General features: G+C 40.8%; 1 protein-coding gene across 3 annotated transcripts in view; it reads left to right on the plus strand.

Annotated features, from left to right (window-relative positions):
• The first annotated feature begins 406 nt into the window (after positions 1-406).
• The window catches only part of LOC117246626 (carboxyl-terminal PDZ ligand of neuronal nitric oxide synthase protein-like), a 258,146-nt gene continuing 240,310 nt past the window's right edge, over positions 407-18,242 (plus strand). For 2 of the 3 annotated variants that reach the window (XM_033610487.2, XM_033610488.2), the window contains exons 1-2: positions 407-840; positions 1,208-1,279. In XM_033610487.2, coding sequence (XP_033466378.1) covers positions 736-840; positions 1,208-1,279 — 177 coding nt within the window. In that variant the 5' untranslated portion in view covers positions 407-735. Of the gene's footprint in view, positions 841-1,207; positions 1,280-18,242 lie in introns of those variants that run through there. The other variant, XM_078169029.1, reaches the window with a different exon arrangement.

Raw genomic sequence — 18,242 nt, forward strand, 5'->3', positions numbered from 1 at the left:
GTAGTAATTTATTTTCCTAGTGCAAATTTTGCACTTCAAAAAAACCTTTGAAAATTAATTCATTAATTTGACAATAAAAAATAAATAAAAAGAGCCAAAGTTTACAGAATAGAAATGTGACCAGACAGTAGAGGCTATGCCACTCCTTTGTTTGTCTGAGCTACAGTCAGGTTATTCCCATGAGTGTGTGTGTGTGTGTGTGTGTGTGTGTGTGTGTGTGTGGAGCACGGGAGGGAAGAGAGGGGGCAGGTACCAGCCTGTCAGCCCCTCCTCCAGAGAGCCACGGTGCGCCTCTGTTCCAATGGAAACAGGTGGGATCCCCGGACTCCTCCAATCACACCCTCCCTCCGTGCGGGGGGGAGAGTCCAGGGCAGGAGGCAGGACCCAACCAACTTCCACACTCACCACAGGAAAAGTCAGGAAAACACATCTGTCCCCGCGCATGTCGCTGTTTGTGGTGGCCTGCATGTGTTTGTAAAGCTGTTCCGGTGAACATTAGCAGAGCAGCGGAGTGCCGGAGCGCCGGTGAAGTAGTTGCCCTACACTTGGCCGCTGTTGAGTGCGGTGTGAGCAGCGGTGAAACGCCGGGACGGTTCGCTGCGATGGAGAACATGAACTAACCGGATTTGAAATTCTTTTTTCTCTTGGATTACCTCCTGTTAAACCGGCCCGGTTCGTTTTTTGTTGGTATTGTATCGGTTCCTGTCGTAGTGTGGAGTAGTGAACACTTGGAAAATGCCTGCTAAGACCAAGTACAACCTCGTTGATGATGGGCATGATTTGAGGATCCCGTTGCACAACGAGGAAGCATTCCAGCATGGGATCAACTTCGAGGCAAAGGTAAATTAACAAGCAACTGTGGCTAAAGTGTAGAAAAATGTGACATGTAACTCATGTTTTCGAGTGTTGTATTCGTTAGTCAACCTGTCTAAACAACCAAACACTGCATTATGTAACTATATTGTCAAATTGTTTAAGTTAGTAACGCCAGACAACTCTTTTGGGACCAAAATCCAGTCCTGGGAGATTCGGCTAGCTCGTAAATTACGTTAGTTAAGTTGTTAGCTAGTTGAGAGATTCCAGTTGCGCAGAGTTAATTACCTTCACTGGACACTTGAACTGTTTCACTAAATAAAAACCAAGTGAATACCAACTTATTGTTTCATTAATGTGGTGTACCTGTCACGTTTTACCCCCCTGACAACAGTACATCGGCAGTCTGGATGTGACGCGGCCGAGCAGTCGAGTTGAGATCGTGGCTGCGATGCGAAGAATACGGGTGAGTTGAATGTTGACAAAACTCCATTTCAAATCTCGCAAGTTTTCACATCTTCGCTTCTCAGTCAATAAGCATATGTGGTAGAAAACGACATAAAGTGTCGTAAGATTGACTGAGGTCTTCTGCTGTATTCGGCATATGTATGAGTGACTTAGCAGCAACTTAGATCAGCAAAGCGTCAACTTTTTGAACTGGTTCGCTGTCCACTCTGGTGAAGCTAATGTTGATGGAAGACTGTGGTGATATAAGCCTAAATTATGTGAATTGAAACATTAATTAAGTATGTGTGGGTTGGTTTTTAATTATGATGCCGAATTGCAGAGGGCACCATAACTGTGAAAGTGTAATGGTCACTTTGGGGGTATTTTGCCAACCAATCCTGGTAGTAAAAGTTAAATTGTAAAGTATATAGGCGACATTATTGTACACTTAATGCACTAGTTGATGCTTTGAGTAGTGGTTGGAGTACTAGCTGAACTTTCCAACTGAAGCCCCAGAGAATGGCACAAGACATCAGACTGAGGCAGACAGTGATGTGACACTGATGAGTCACTAAGTCATTTAGACATAGACGGTATGAATGCCAGTAATAAAAGCACCTTGGAGTCTAAACGTTCAGACTTTGTACAGTCTTGGGCTTGGCCTGCCTGGCGGGAGGTTTGGTCTCCCATGTGCTCCATCAAGTTCTCTTTGAAGCAATGCATTGGAGTGTGATCCCCCACCCCCCTCCCTCTCCCCCTTTCTGCTGTGTAAACCTAAGATTTACAGCTTTTTCAGCTCCAGAAAGTAGACTTAATCTTAATCAGTGTGTCTGTCAGCCTGGCAGCACTTGGCTTAGCAACCTAATATAGGTTGTGCCAGTGGTGTAGAGGTATTTGAGGATTATGGTGATGAACTGGTAGGTGTGCTGAGATTAATCGATGATACCTTCAAAACACCACGCACGGGGCTACACAGGCAACATGGGCACACATGTTTGCATTTTATCACCTAATATTTTCAAAGGAATTTGAGAGCAAAACTTGCAGCAAAACATAACATTGAGATAAGGCTTATAGGAAGTGAATGCAGCCATCATTTCAGTTTTTCTTACACATCATTTCAAATAACTGCCATTTTCTATTACATTAACCATAGGCTAGTGACAACGCCAGTGGCAGCTGGAGTCCAGTCTGTATCTGCGTGTTGTTAGAGTTAATAGTTGAAGATAATTCCAGCAGGACACCCACTCTCAGATACATGTGTGCGACACAGTTGAGCATAAGGTGCAAAATGTTCTTATTGCCCTTTTCAGAGAAGTGACCCGCTCCTATAAAGTGGACCTCCCAGTGTGCTGCCATGGCAGCTGTTGTTGTTGGCAGGAAAACAGGCTTTGGTTTGGCTCCTCCAGTGTGAAAATGGTCTGACACTAGCTTGACAACACAATGGAGGGAAACCACAGGTATCCAGCTTGGTAGAGAGATCGTACTGGAAAGCATGGGAATACTCAAGTAGTGCTGAAGGCATTTGTTTCACTTGGGTAGCAAGTAGGCCAAAGCAACCTTAACTGGATGTTGAGAGAGATAAAACCTTAATGTACATCACAATCTTGTGCATGCAAATGAACATTGATAGAGCAGAGGCTATTTTACATCTGTTATTTTTTATGCTGATTAATACATGTTTACATCTTTCACAAAATTCTGACTAATTTAGTTTTAATAAATTCTGACTCAGAATCTGACTCATACTCATACTAATCTGAAACATATTGAAACCACTGTTAATATTTTTATGATGTCATTCGTCATGCCTTATCAGGTATGTTGTGATTGTTTTGGTAAAAGGTCAAAAAACAAATAATATACATTATCTGTCTCACCATACATGGTTTGAATGCCCTTTGGATTGAACTTGACACCCAAAATTGGCTCTTTAATGTGGCGTTATGACTATGACTAAGGACATCCAAATTGCTCCACATTACTGCGGTGTCGCCATGATTAGTGTAATTTATTACGTTTTCCTAGCATTCCCGCAACCTGTGGTCTCATTTGAGTTTGGTTTACATTTAAAAAATGGCAATTGGTTTATGTAGGACTGAAGCAATAAAAGGGAGGCTTTAGTAAGAGACAGTATTGTTTTTGCTCTCTAAACTGCTGGATGTGTTTACTGTGAAGCAGCTCCAGAAAGTGCTTGGGAAGTGTTTGCTGACAAAGCATGGTAAAGGCACATATCAGAGGCTTCTACTCTAACTGTTGAATGACCACGAATATACAGGGGACAACAAAACAATGACACTGTAGAACACATTACACACAGGGAAACATGACAGTTCTTTTCCATACACAGGTTTTTCTGATGATGTTGAACAGAAAGATTTAGAAGGCCTTTCCACACCCCAGCACACCTGTTCAGTGGCAACATGACGTGGGTTTAAAGTTTTGGATTCGGAAAAGATATTCAGTCATTGAGTTCAGCAGTCTTCTCATCTGGAAGTGGCTTAATGTAGCTGCAAATGTTTTGTTTAACTTTTTTGCTGTTTGGCTGCGTTAAGCACTGTCTTTGCTTACCATTTTCGAAGTACTTCAGGGACAATGAAGCGAGGACAAACTGGTCTAGTTTCTAGTTTTCACTTTGATGTAACTTTTGATGCTTTGTGGAGTTTCTGAAAGAAAGTTTGGTAAAATGATGCTCCCCACAGTGTCTGGTCTTTTCTAAGATTTCTATCAGCCCTCTCTTTCTGCGCAGACAGTTAGAGCCATGCTGGTTGCCAGGCAACCAGGTTGATGTGTGGTGTCATTGTTCATTGTGTGCATGAGTCACCTGTAAGGCAGTAGCTGATAACAAAGTAGTGACATGGCAAAGCAGGAAATAGCCACCTACAGTGGAGCAATACGTGCATCGCTATAGGATCTGGTGTAGTTCGTCGAGCACTCACTTTGTGTTTTGCATGTTGTTCTTTAATGATTAATTACTCATCTCAGAAGTAAATGAGGAACCATAGCTTATCACAGATGGAAAAACAAGTCAAGCATCACTTGGTGAAACTCCCTTGCCAGCAGGAAAAAGTGCATTGCTGAAAAAGTTTTGTTTGTTAGTTTATCAAATGTATTTGAGTTGTTCCCTTTTCTGTGTAGGGCTGCCAGTCATGGTTATTTTCATTATTGATTAGCCTTGTTGTTTGTTTTTTGCCGATTATTGAATGAATCAGTTAATCCTTGAGGCTATAAAATATCAGCATAAGGTAGATAATTCAAATCACAATGACTCAAATTAAAGCCGAAGCGAGCAATGTGTGGCATTTCTGCTTGATGGATCACCAAGAAGGTGAGTTGATTAACACAAAAGTTTAATTTTCTGTCGACAAACTAATCAATTGATGGACTTGTTCTTTTGTGTTCCATGTTTTTACTTTGGAGGGATACAAACCACTTGATATATGGATTGAAGGAGCTTTAGATAGAGAGAACGTTCAGCTTAAAGCCATCTTATCTGGCTTTGCTCTCACTGTCAGCTGAAGTCCACACTGAGACGAACATGCTGTGTAATATAAAGGTCCCTATAAATTAAATTTATTATCATTATCTGGCAAAGTCTGGTAGCGGCTTATCTTGTTAAAAGGAGAGGAGACCTTTACAGTGAATTAAAGGGATTAATTTCTCATTAATCTGTCTTTGCTGGGTTAACTGACTATAGGAAGATTGAGCAGCATGGGATGAGAAGATTAGATGTGTCTGAGGAGACTGAAAGAGTACAGCGGTGTTGCTGCTGGAGTGGGGAAAAAGAGAGAAAATAGAAATGCTTTGTCCATTCCTCCGACTGCAAGGCTGAACAGTTGGGACCAGGACCTTTGTGTGTTCACCAGGCAGTTGTATAACAAGCATCTTTAACACCAATTATCTGGTGCGGAAGTTCATTAATCTGGCTTTCAGTGCACCCTTTAGTGTCCTGTTTTAACCCCTTTCATGAGCTGCACAGTGTAGTTAGATCCGGAGCGCAGACATGGGTCAGAAGGCAGAATATTAGCATTTAATAATGCATCATTGGAGTGAATAATAACATCGGTCAGTGAAGTGGCTGGTTGGGAGCCATGGTTTGTACAGAACTGACCTGTGTCAGGACATGTTGTGCGTCTGTGATTGCCATATGACTCTATGGCAAGGCCCCCAGCTTCATCAACTATAATTACGTTATTGACATAATTCTTGAAATAGTACATTACCTAGAAATTAAAATGATGACTAGTTGGAAATGTTATTTGGCAGATCAAGTGAAGTTCATAAATATCTGACAAATCAGGGTAGTATATCATGACAGAATTCCATAAATCAGAATTGATATCTCTAGAAACATCTAAATTACTTTTAACTTGCTAGAGCATAAAAAAAAAACAACTGATAAATGTTTTTTTTTTTCTAACCAACTTTCCAAAGATAACTGATATATAGGGATGTAAAAAAAAAGACAAAGAAGGCAACAATAATCATCACTTTATTCAAAGCTTTAACAATGAAATGCTTTGTGTTTTTACTTGATAAATTACTGGTGTTATGAAATACTTGTACAAAAGCTGTGGACATCACCATATGTCAATTCCATAGACATGGTCTAACCTTAATGTAAAGAATCAAATTTTGACAAAATACTGATTTTCTTTTTTAATCAAGGAATTTCTGAAACTTCAAATGATTGAATATCAGTAAACAGTGATTTAATTCATCCATCTTGCCAAATTGTCTCTCACTAAACACGAACAAGTGGTAATAATTGTGGAGAGGCAGTACTTTAACCTGTGACAGCTAAGCTTGGTGACTCAGCGACGTAATTACATGGCTGTTAGTGCTTTTGACTTAGACTTTGCATATTGTGCTCAATCTGCTGTGTGCATAGGAAAACACATACATTCAGTATTTACACTCATAAAGTAGCAGTGGCTCTTTTTTATTTAAGAACTGCTTCAGCATATTACCCATCACTTCCTTATCACCAGTTTTATTTGGAAATTATATTGGCATATTTTATTTATTTTTAAGTGCTTACATGAATGTTTGAGTATACAACCAGTGGGTAATAGGGGAGAATGACAGATAATCACCAAAAAAACGAGAAAAACTGAAAGAAGGAGGAAAAATAAATGAAATAGAAAAATGATAATGATGATATTAAACTTGAAGTGACAGTCATGAATAAATAATAGTGAAAATGACATCCGTAGTGTTGTTTTATTTTGGCAATTTTCTCACATAGCCTACAGTATATATCCCTTTAATTAGTGGCAGCTGGAGTTAACCTGCCTCAGTTTGATTGACGTGAGCAAGATCTCGAAGCTGTCCGATCAATGCAGTGGGATTAATAAATGTGCCTCTCAGCAGAGATGTTTTGCATTAAGAAAGAAAGACCATGCCATGCTCCCCCCTTTTTCTTCATGATAAGTGCATTTCATGATCATAAAGGTCTGTCATACTCTGCAGCCTCTTTATAATTATTCACCACAGCAAGGACATTAGTGAGAAGAACTCTGTTGTTTTTTGATGGTAATTTATTTGTGGTGTGATCGTGTGTTGCAAAGTAACTCATTTACTCAAAAACTCACTGAAAAGTGGTTTCATCCATTTTTAAAAAAGTCACGGCAGAAAAGGTGTCTTTGAAGGACCAACATTTACTATGAAATACGTCCACAATTCACAATCCATGTGGCCGAAAACCAAATGGGAACGCAGCCAATCCCAGTTTATTAGAAGCTTGGCAAACTTGGCTGCCATTCTCCATACATGCCTGTGTACTATCCTCTGCCTCACTACAGCAACAGCAGAGTAACACCTCCGTTTGTTAAACACATCTGAGTAACAGACGAGGCTGAACCCCCCCTTGAGGAATAACGCTGCAGACTTAACACTGTCATGTCAGGTCAGAGGAAACACACTCATGCGCTCCATCCCCTGCCTCACACACACTCAAATACATCCCCTCCCTGTTTACCCAATCCCATTATAAACCATGAGATGAAGTGTCCTCAGGTAGAGGAGTGTAAAGCTCACTAAACTGTTGGAGAGTTTTTTTAATGTAATTTTTGTACTTGACGAATGTAGCTCTCTTTTAAGTGGATGGTATTTGAATGATGATGATGACGGTGCCCTTCACTCAGAGCTAGAGAGGTTATTCATTGCCTGAATTAAATCCTGCTCACTGACCCTGTCCAGCAATGGCTCTGTGTGACATTTGGTGCTTAAAACTGATCTGAATAAGTGGGTCTTCTATTGATTTTGAATTGAAATTGGTAACAGTCATTTGGGTGAATATTCTCATCTACTGGATAACACTGACGGAGGGAAGGAATGTAATCCGGCTTGTCAACCTGAGTTGTTGGACTGGCCAATGAAAAATGTTTGCTCATATGAAGGTGTGAGTGATTGACAGATGTTTGATATCAGCCTCCTGTTACAACTTTTCAACACAAGATATTTCCAGCAACAATCAGCAAGCCAGGTCTTCGCTGGTTATCAGACATGGGCTTCTGATGGAAGGCTTCATTGAAAAATGGATGAAATCATATTATAAGGGGAAGATTTTAGTAATTAATCAAGTCAGTTGGGAAAAAAATGGCTGGGCGATATGGCCTAGAAATAATACCGCAATATTTTTAGGCTATATAGCAATGCATGATATTTATCTTGATATTTTGAAATCTCCTCTACACTACTGTAGACTACTGAAATACTGAACTACAAAATAAACTATTGTTACAATAAAGTTAAATAAAGCACTGTCATAACAAAGTTAGATAAACTATTGTTATGATAAAGTTAAATAAAGTATCGGTAAAATGAAATAAATAGAAGCAGAAGCACTGGTGCTTTAATTCTGAAACATCCAGCTTGTTTTGGGAAGGAAGATTTGATATTTTTGCTGTGAACTTGAAGCCTCTGGTCAACAGTCACCTATAGCTATCAGTGGTTAGCTGAGAGTTAAATCGTTACTGCAGCACCGTTAAACATGAAGATTTATTCACTGTGAGCTGGAAACAAACTAACTTCTCTCCAGTTCATATATTAATATATGTAATATTATTCTGTAATATTTGCAAGTCACAGTGGTACTCCATGGTTACAAAATGTGATGAAATGGTTGTGGTCTGAAGCCCTGCAGCTACGAAAACACACACCTTGCCTATTAACACACTATCGCCTAGGAAAGAGTGGTCTGTATGGGCGGGGGTATGCGTATAACGCATCATGTTTGTGAGTCCTTTTTTTACTTTTTGTAGAGACTTTTAGAGAGAGCCTAAGGAGAGACAACCAAAAGAACCGAAATGCCAAAATGAGTCTTGTGTTGATGGCCTTAAGTGATGAAGTTTATGATATAGCGAAGTGATTTCATACTTTGGCACATGGGGGTATAAGTATAATCAATAAGTTACTCACCCCTAGAAAATAGTTTTTGGTTTCTAGGCCCCTTGTTTTAGATATTAAGAGCCAAACGGTCTCTCTTCTGAATGGGATTTCGTAGTTCGTAGTAGGTTTGATATTCAGCCTTCTGCTCTGACTGGTGATTTATGCCTCCTCATTCAGTTTTAAAATGACTCTATTAAAACAGTTGTGCAGTGCACCTCGCAGTAGAAACTAGAGAACATTTGCTAGTCTATAAAGGTTATAACCACATTTTTCAAACATGGATGATGACCAGGGGCCTATTGAAAATCATGCAGTCTCCGGCACATCAGCACATGAAGGGGCCTGCTTGTCTAGCACCGGTGCATAATATGGAAATGTGTATTTCAATAAATAAAACCACTTTAAAGTGTGAATTGAGGAAATGGTGATGGGAAAGGTATGTCTGGGGGAAGATTCTTCAGATTTGAAGAATATTTGATGTCTGTCCTCCTCCCTGCCGTTCTGAAGTGGGCAAAAATTCTTGCTAAACTTTATTTTTATGTAAAAATAACTTAAGTGTGAATATCTCTGAAGAAAGGTTTAAAGCATCTCTTTGTGTTCTTCAAGCTCTTTCTCTTTTCTGCCCTGAGCCCAGAGATATTGTTCAGAAGCCTTTTTCTTACTTCAGGTCACAGTTGAAAGGTCAAAAAGTGAGCTAATAATGACCCATACATGGCTCATTACCCTTACTTCCTTTACTCCTTCTCAACTTCAGATTTTCTGCACTGAAGGTGATTGGATTGGTGGATCAATTGAGCATGATGGGTATTTGTGTAGATCATGTTAATGTGTTATTCAGCACTTGCTCATTGTCACGTTTATCTGCGCTGTTGCCACTTTCTCTTGTACCGACTGGCTGTCAGCGAAGTGCTTAAGAGGCAGGGTGTAAATCCCACAGCTAAGTGTATTTAAAAAGTGGCTAATGCTTAACTAGTTTTATTGTTCAACAGAGAGTAAATGGGTTGATGAGCTGCTCAGAGGTGGCATGTCCACAGTCAGAGAGAGAGGGAGTCAAAGTGAAAACAGTTGAACTCTGAGTCTTGACTCTAGTATTTGGCTTTGCATGAATCTGCTGCTGATTACAAGATGCATTATGGAAATTGCTTTACAGCTTATGTATGCAAGGCCTACTTAAAAGACATTAAGTAACTCAATTGTAAGGAGAATAATGATTTATTCAGCTGATACCACAGGGGGAAACCTTGCATGCAAACAGATCTAAATGGCAAAGTCATTTTGATGTCACAGTTGAAAAACTCTCAATTAAACATAATATTTAACATCTTTATTATGTATATTATCTTTGGCAGAGACAATTTAGGTAGCTGGGTTGCCTTGGTGTCCAAGGGTTTAAGGCACTATAAACAGGAGTGTCTCAGATTAGAGTGTGATCACAGGCCATTGTTGTATGTTGTTCCCTTTCTCTCTTTAGCCCTTTTTATACAGAGATATCACAATACAAAGACAAGTCAACAATGACCCTACATTACACCGGCTTTGCCTTTTTACACCGTTTTTGTTATATGGCGATTAATCTTAATGCTCGAAGGGTAAGGAGCTCCTGGACCTCATTTTCTACATAAATTGGGGATATTTTCAGTTGCTGTTCTTCTTTGAGTTAGCTGCTAACTGTTTCTAGCTGCTTTTTAAAGGGAAGCTGCTTTTTGGTGGGTAAACATAACACACCATAAAAACATCACACACTGCCAGATCATTAAATCGGCTTTGTTACCTCTGCTGGTGACTTGAAAGCAGAATAAAAATGACCCCCAGTGCTGTGTTTGCATCTTTAATACAGAAGCGGAATTATCGGTGCAACATTCCCATCCTGAATAGGCTGTATAAAAAGGGCTTCTCTCCTTCCTCTCATTCCTGTTCATATTTCTTCTTTTGACTCGCTAATAAATGCATAAAATGCCCCAGAATACTCTGTTGGCATAACAGAAGAACATTAAATTAGTTACGTTAGTAGTACACACTGTTTGTTGGCCTTTGTAACCAATTTAATTACTGGAAAGATTAACTGATTGGTTTTTCAGGTGGCAACCAGGTATCCATTGGTTTTTCTAACCAGCAATTTGTCTTTTTAAAACAATATCCATCTGTTCATATATCGTAATTATTTGGGTCGGGGTTACAGTGGCAGTAAACTAAACACAGTAGCCCAGACACCCTTGTCCCCAGCCGTGTCTTTAAGCTTCTCTGGGGGATCCCAAGGTCCTCTCAGAACACTGGATATAAATAATCCCTCTGCTGTGTTCTAAGTCTGCCCTGGGGCCTCCTCCTTGTTGTACCTGCCCGGAATACCTCCAGAGGGACCCTGAACCGCCTCAACGGACTCCTTTTTACATTAAGGAGTGGTGTCCCAACTCCTCAGCCTGTCTTAAAAGGTCAAGTCACTCATTCTTTTGATCACCACCTAGAGCTCATGACCATAGGGGAGCGTTGGAACGTAGATGCTTCACCTTCACCTTCAGGCTCTGTTCCCTCATCGGCATGATAACAACATGTATGCCGTTATACATGCTCAGGTATGCTGGCTAACACTGCCTCAGGGTCGACGAAAAATTAGACAAACAGCTAACACAGCAGAAATGTCAGACTGAGACAGACTAGCAACAAAGCGGCAAATCAGTCTGAATATCAGGCTACTGTTATCCCTTTTTCAAGGATTTGTGTGTGTGTGTGTATTGTGTTAGGGAAAAACCCTTTTTGTTACTTGCATGCACGCGCGTGCACACACACACACACACACACACACACACACACACACACACACATACTGTATACACACACCTCCTGCCTGGTTTCCCCAGTGAAGCTCAGGACTGTAAATCAAGCATCAATAAATTAAGCTCCTGAGCGGTCCGTCTCTCTACCACAGCTTTTATGTTCTTCTCGCTGCAAATTCTCTTCATCTTGCCCTCTTCTCTCCAACCCCACATATTTGCTCCTTTTTTTACCATCTTTTTATTTTACCCCCTTATCGATAACGTTAGACCGTGCCGCCCGCCTTTCCATCCCCCTACGCTGTCCTCTTCCTCTGAACAATCTGTTAAGCCCTTTACATTGTCCTGCCCTTCATCAGAGGCCAAATGAAACTCTGGCTGATTCACTGGTTCTTTTCTCAGAAACGGGGTAGCTTTGTCAGCCCCTGCTGTAACTAATGGAGACACATACTTAATTTGATCCCTCCCATCTCATAATTAACGTCCGCTGTGCCACCGAAATATATCTCATCCCACAGAATTTTTATTAACATTTTAATCCCAAGAACATTAAATAACCTGAAGATGGATATCCAAAAACGAGGTCCTCCCAATTGATGCTGGTCATAGGAGGATGGCTTGTGGTGCTGATGCAGACATAAGGTCGCTTAATAAATTAAAAAAGGAGGTAGATATTTTCCTTTTTATTTGTATTTATTTCAACCTTGTGAGTATATGCAACCAATAAATGACAGTAAGTCTCCTTTATCTTTTACAACAGCTTTTTAAAGAGGATCTTGTGTCTCTTTGTAGATGTACAGTATATTTTCTGCTGGTTTAGCCAGGGAATCAATCCTGATCCAGTGAGTTTGAATGTTTGTGCATAATGAAGATATCCTCCTGTTGGAGGAGAACACACACACACACAAACACACACACACGCACACCACCCTCATAGCCTCCAAGCTGGCAATGACAAACCAGGCAAACAGCCTCAAACTGAGTTGTCAGCAGTATTAACTGCACTCCAATTACATCTTTACCTCCTTTGATCCCTCCCTCCATCTTTTCGTTTTTGCTTGTACTTCTCCAACGCTCCGATGCTGCTGTTCACAACCCACTGCTCCGCTTGCTCATTCTCTTTCTCTGACAAGATAATGTAATGTAATCGCACACAGATGCTGCAGAATTCCCTCCCAGAGTTTCATTTAGAATCTTTTTTCGCCCAGCCCACACACACACACACACACTACAAGCATCTCCCCACGCACCACCTGACTCTCCACCTTCTCCTGTAAATGTCAGCAATAAATTGGGGAATGAGTCTGGGTTGTGCCCTGAGCCAGGCGGCGAGACAGTGGTGATCTAGGAGATTTGGAGGTTGATGTTGAGTCGGTTGCAACTTTGACATGGTTGCCCTGCAGCATCAACATGGGATGTTGCGGTGGGAAAGATGCTGTGTCTGGCTGAGAGGAGAGCTTTTCAGAAGTAGAGGAAAGGTCAACTTCAGAGGAACATCACTGTACATCAGCTGTCAAACAGTAAATACCTGCTTAGACGCAAGTGAATTTGGTGTGGCTGAGGTTTAATTTGATAAAAATGTTTCAATCCATAGTGTCATTTCACTTCAGAAAGTTGCACAGTTTTTATTATTATTTTATTTTATTTACTAATTTATTTCTGACTGCAGTCAGTAATTATATTCCATGTGATGAAATGTTCCTGAGACCTGCCCGGGCCTGCCTTTACCAGCTACCAAAACATGTCACATGTACAACTTTTATTTGATAGTTGTTTTGTCGCATGATGATCATGCTCTTTTAGAGCTCTGCTACCCAAACAAAGTGAATACTTAATATGTTAGGTGTGTAGCAAGTTGCTTATTTTTCAGCTGAAACGATAACTTGATTATTTGATTAGACAAGAGACAATTTTAATAGTGGGTAGTTATATTAAGATCTAGCTAGCAGCTGCTTTTCAGCCTTTGCTGGGCAGAGCCATGATCTGTTTGGAGACTAATAACAAGGAAAACAAACATGCATAATTAGATTAAAAACATCAGCAAGCATCAAGTAATGTGTGTTTTTTAATCTGGTGGAAGAATCTTTCAGGCATATATGTTGGTCTGTAGTGATTGATTAGGGAAATTGAAACACCCTCCCCCGTGGAAATGGATTAGAGTGGAAGTAACGTCTGAATGAAGATGGAAACAGAGTGTAGCAAATTGACAACTCTGTCTGATATCAGGCAAGTATCAGGCAAGTATCAAGCAAAAATACCATATATTTTAAAAGTCCAGCTCATCAAATATGAGAATGTGATACTTATGTGTATCATTGCAAAGTGAATATCTTTGGGTTTTATACGGATGAAACAAGGATTTTAAAGTCAACACTGCAGGCTTTTTACTAAATTAATAAATCAATTGAAAGCATAATGATGTGGCAAATCAACCACTGTTGAGACAGGGTTTGTCCTGTAACTGTCCTATCAGTAACCATGGTGGTCCAAAGAACTGGTGTGAGTCATTGTGTCTGTCTGGAGCCCGAGGTGTCCTTGCTGAGGTGTGAGGGTACAGACATTTGATGGCTGGTGTTTAACTGCTGTCTGGGTAGCTGTGTGGTTGTCTACTGTGTGTATGTGTGTGTGTTTGGGGATGTCACTCTTACACTTGTCTGTCACCTTGTCTCCTTGATTTTTCTGTCTTTCCTGACACTCTGTCTGTGGTGTGTATCCCTGTTTTGTCAGTGACCTCCAAGCCAATTCTTTGGTTGGAATCGAGAGCTGCAGACTCTGACTCTCCTGCTGCAGTTCCTCGGCACACATTAGCCCACTCCTTTACTGAACAAAAACTAGTAGTTAGACAAAGATTATTATGAGGTTTTGGCCCCTCCAGCAACAGTTCTATAGGATTACAAACCACTCTCTGACAGACCACACAAGCACACACAATTGCTCCGACAACTAGCTTTTCAGCCTCTGTGCTCCCTTTCTCTCCAAGGCCTGCTCCCTTTCACTTTCATCAGCCTCTTTATTATCTGCACAGCATCCACTTTACAGTTGAAAGTGGACTATTTATGAACGCCTTCAGGAACAGGTAGAGAATCAAGACATCCAAAGATACACAGGAACAAAGTTCTCCCTCTGGCTGCTTTTTTTGACTCTACCTCCTCCTCTTTAGCACCCTCTCATTCTTTCCTCTTATCTTTTTCTTCCCTTACCTCCCTAGATTTCTCCTCTGAGTTCTCTCTACCTCTCCTGCTGCCTTTCAGCTTCCTTCTCCTTCTCTACTTCCTTTACTTTCTACCTCCTCCTCACACTAATCCCTCCTTGCCATCCTCCTACCTCTTTTCCACTTTCTCTTCATTCTCTTCACCCCCCTCCCCCTTTACTCCTCCCCTTTGTATTCTTCTGCCTTTGCCTCTTGTTCCTGTCCCTCTCCTCTTCAGTCTTCTTCAGTTCTTCCTCCCTACTCGTTCCTCCCCCTCCATATCTTCATCTTGCCCCCTTTTTTGTCTTCATTATGCTCCTCTGCCTCCTCTACTCCCTCCCCCTCAGCGTATTTTCCATCATTGTTGGAGAGCTTGCCTTCCCTGCATACTTAGCATGGTTTTCATAGCTCAGCTCTCAGTGAGAGTGACTCTTCCCCTCTATACACTAGGGATGCACCGAAATGAAAATTTGTGGCTGAAGCTGAAGCCGAATAATATTAAACGCTTGGCTGAATACCGAGTACCGAATACCGAATATTGTTGTTTAGTTTTTCATTAGTTTTTGCAGATGAACCCCCTCCAGATTAGTGTTGTCACGGTACCAATATTGGGACCCACTGTACGATACCAATGAAAATATCATGGTTCTGAGTAGTATCACGATATCACAGCAAAAATGAGGCAGATGTGCCTTTTGTCATTTATAAAAAGATAAATCACTTTTCTATAATACATCAATGATATTTCAATGGAATAAATTACTTATTGACTTATTCATACTTCAAAAACAGCATCAATCAGTGATTAACATAGGGGGGGATTGAAATAAAATAAATAGATAAAATAAAAATCAACCAGCCACCCTCCTCCCCTGACAGTCCCTTCATAAGTAAAGAACAGTCCCTAAAGTGCGGTGAGGTTTGTGGGCCGTGAACGGCTCGTTTCTCCTCTGACACATCACATACCTGTGTTCGGCTCAGCTGTAAAGGTACTTTTGGGCAGTCATGACACCAAGAAGAGGATATTATTGGAGCCGAATTCTCCATCGCCGGTAAGCCGATGGCCGGGCGTATTTGACAGGAATAGGCTACATTACTGTCTGTGTCTGTGACCCCCGTTCAACCCACAATCGGTGGGATTCGCCTTTCGTTTCTGCTGCTGATTAAAATCTGTAGGCTGCTTGCACAGCGTGCTGAATGATTTAAGCCTATTTTGCTCGCTCAAAACTACTATTAGTCGCAAATGCGAGTGCTGTGATGGGTGGATCGCCACACTGCCGACATTTTACTCCGCTGGTCACGGCACGCTGTTTGATTGCGTTATCAAAACATGCGGCTATTATTTGGCCTTGTTTTTAACTTATTCCACCGAATACCGAATGTGTTTTTTTGCAATATTCGGCTGAATATATTTGGTTACCGAATATTCAGTGCATCCCTACTATACACACAGAGCATGTGCCCATTTCCATGTTAACTGAAGGTGCACTCATTAGTTGGCTAATTTTACCCAATAACTGGAAGGGCACTCAGAGTGCACAGACCTCCACTAAGGCCAAAGACCTTATTGTGTAAAGCTAAGAAAAGTGAAAACGAAATCGGGTATTCGCTCTGTGATAAGGATTGTGCTCAGAAATGTAATGGGTTCTTCCTTGGCCCATGCTGCACCCTTCCACCAAGTTCCATGAAAATTGGGCAAGTCATTTTCTGTAATCCTGCTATCAGACAAACCAACAACAAAAAAACACAACCTCTTTGGCAGAGGTGATAGGTTAGACATATACTTGCTTCCACAAGTTCTAGCACCCCAAGGTGATATTTTCACATTACTTGTTTATCTGAACAGTCCAAAACCTGAAGATGCTTGGTTTATAGTGATAGAAAAAGAGAACAGTATCACATTTTCAACAAAGATTTGCTGCCATTGTCATAATGTGTCACATAATTGTCTGTCGACTATTTGTTTCAGCAGTTGTTATAGCTGTCTGAGAATGGACCCATTTAACTTAATTTTTTTTGTTTGCTTGTTTGTTGGTTGGTTGTTTTTTTTCTTACTCATGCTGTTTCCAGTGATGTTGAAAGGTTTTCAGTGTAGTGAGTCTCAGGGACCCGCAGGTGGTCATCTGTGGGGCCCCCCCCAAAAAAAGTGTGTGTTGTTTTACAAACTGTAGTGTTAAAGAGTGTTTATGTGCTTATGTTTTCCTTTCCTGTCATTGAGACTATGAACAAAACAGGTTCTCATATTGAGTTATATGTGCAGATGCTGGGAAAATGGTGGCTGCTGGTGAAAATATTTTTTCAACACGAAGCGTCTACTGGACAGTAAATCATCGCTTTGAGTCAGTACAGCATTGATCAGTGACACAAATATGTTATCAGGGAAAAATAGAGTGCATGCCCTGGGTGGTAAAGCATTATCAGGTCATCATCGACATGAGTGATTTGGGTACAGCATCTGCTGTCACAGCAGACGTTGAGACGTAAGATTACCTGAAAATATGTGGTTGTTTTATAATGGAGGCCTCTGGGGACACCTGTGCCGTGCTGCCGCCTTTTTTAGCCATGCAACGGTGGCGCACAGAGGTTCAGAGAGCCGGGGATGAGAGCAGGCGGGCAGGCAGGTGTCAGATCTGTGCAGAGCAACGGAACATAAACACTGACACATCACACACAGTATGATAATAACATCCAAAGCACAAGTTTGACTCTGTGTGGTTTTTTTTTTTTTTTTACATGAAATACTTTCAAAATGAGTTAAGTCACTGTTTCTATGATTTCAACACAGATTTATTGTTCACAGTGTAGCATTATGAGAGAAAATAATGGGGTGCATCCCCTGGAGGCATTGATAGTGAGTTTACTGCGTCCTTTCAGATTTTGATGCTTCAGGTACGCAGGACACGTACCTAGCAACATCGTTGTGTTCCTGTTATGTATTTGGTTTAAAAGAATATTATTTTCACATGCCCGTGTCAGACAAGTCTGGCAGACATTTTCATAACTACAATGAGAGATTAGACTTGCTATAGAAATGCTCAATATGCAGTTGCTAAGAGGAATTTTGAATAAACCTTGCTCACTTAAAAGTAATCTTTATTGGTAAATGTCCTCTGTTGCAAGTATTAGGATCATTTCTGATAAGAGCTGGTTCCTAAACAACTCTGAAGACCTAAAAATCACCCTAAAACTACTCCAAACACTTTCAGTTATTGTGAAGCCAAATGAATACATTTTGAGTCTAGCAGATGGATACGTACCTCATTATCTCTTAGCTTTTCCAAAAACTGAAGCTTATAAGAAGTAAATGAAGGCGGCCGTCACTTTCACTAAATTGCTGAAAAAGGACATACTGTACAGTGTAATTAGGTAAATATTGGACGTCTACCAGCGGTGCACAAGTTTTGCCTCAGAACACTTGGATTCTGCTGCATGTTTTTGAGTCATGTCATGGTCAGGCTTTGGTCTCTTTGAAACTGGCTTCCTTCCATGTTTGTTGTCTTGGAGTTGCTCTTGGTAACCTATTATTGATCATTTGGAGTGAAGTGATCCTTTGAAGTCATCTCTGTTGAGGCGTTTCTGCTGCTTTGTTACAACTGAAGTTTAGTGGAAAAACAGTAGCAAAACATACAAAA

This window comes from Epinephelus lanceolatus, chromosome 6, assembly GCF_041903045.1.
Source record: "Epinephelus lanceolatus isolate andai-2023 chromosome 6, ASM4190304v1, whole genome shotgun sequence".
Lineage (NCBI taxonomy): Eukaryota > Metazoa > Chordata > Actinopteri > Perciformes > Serranidae > Epinephelus > Epinephelus lanceolatus.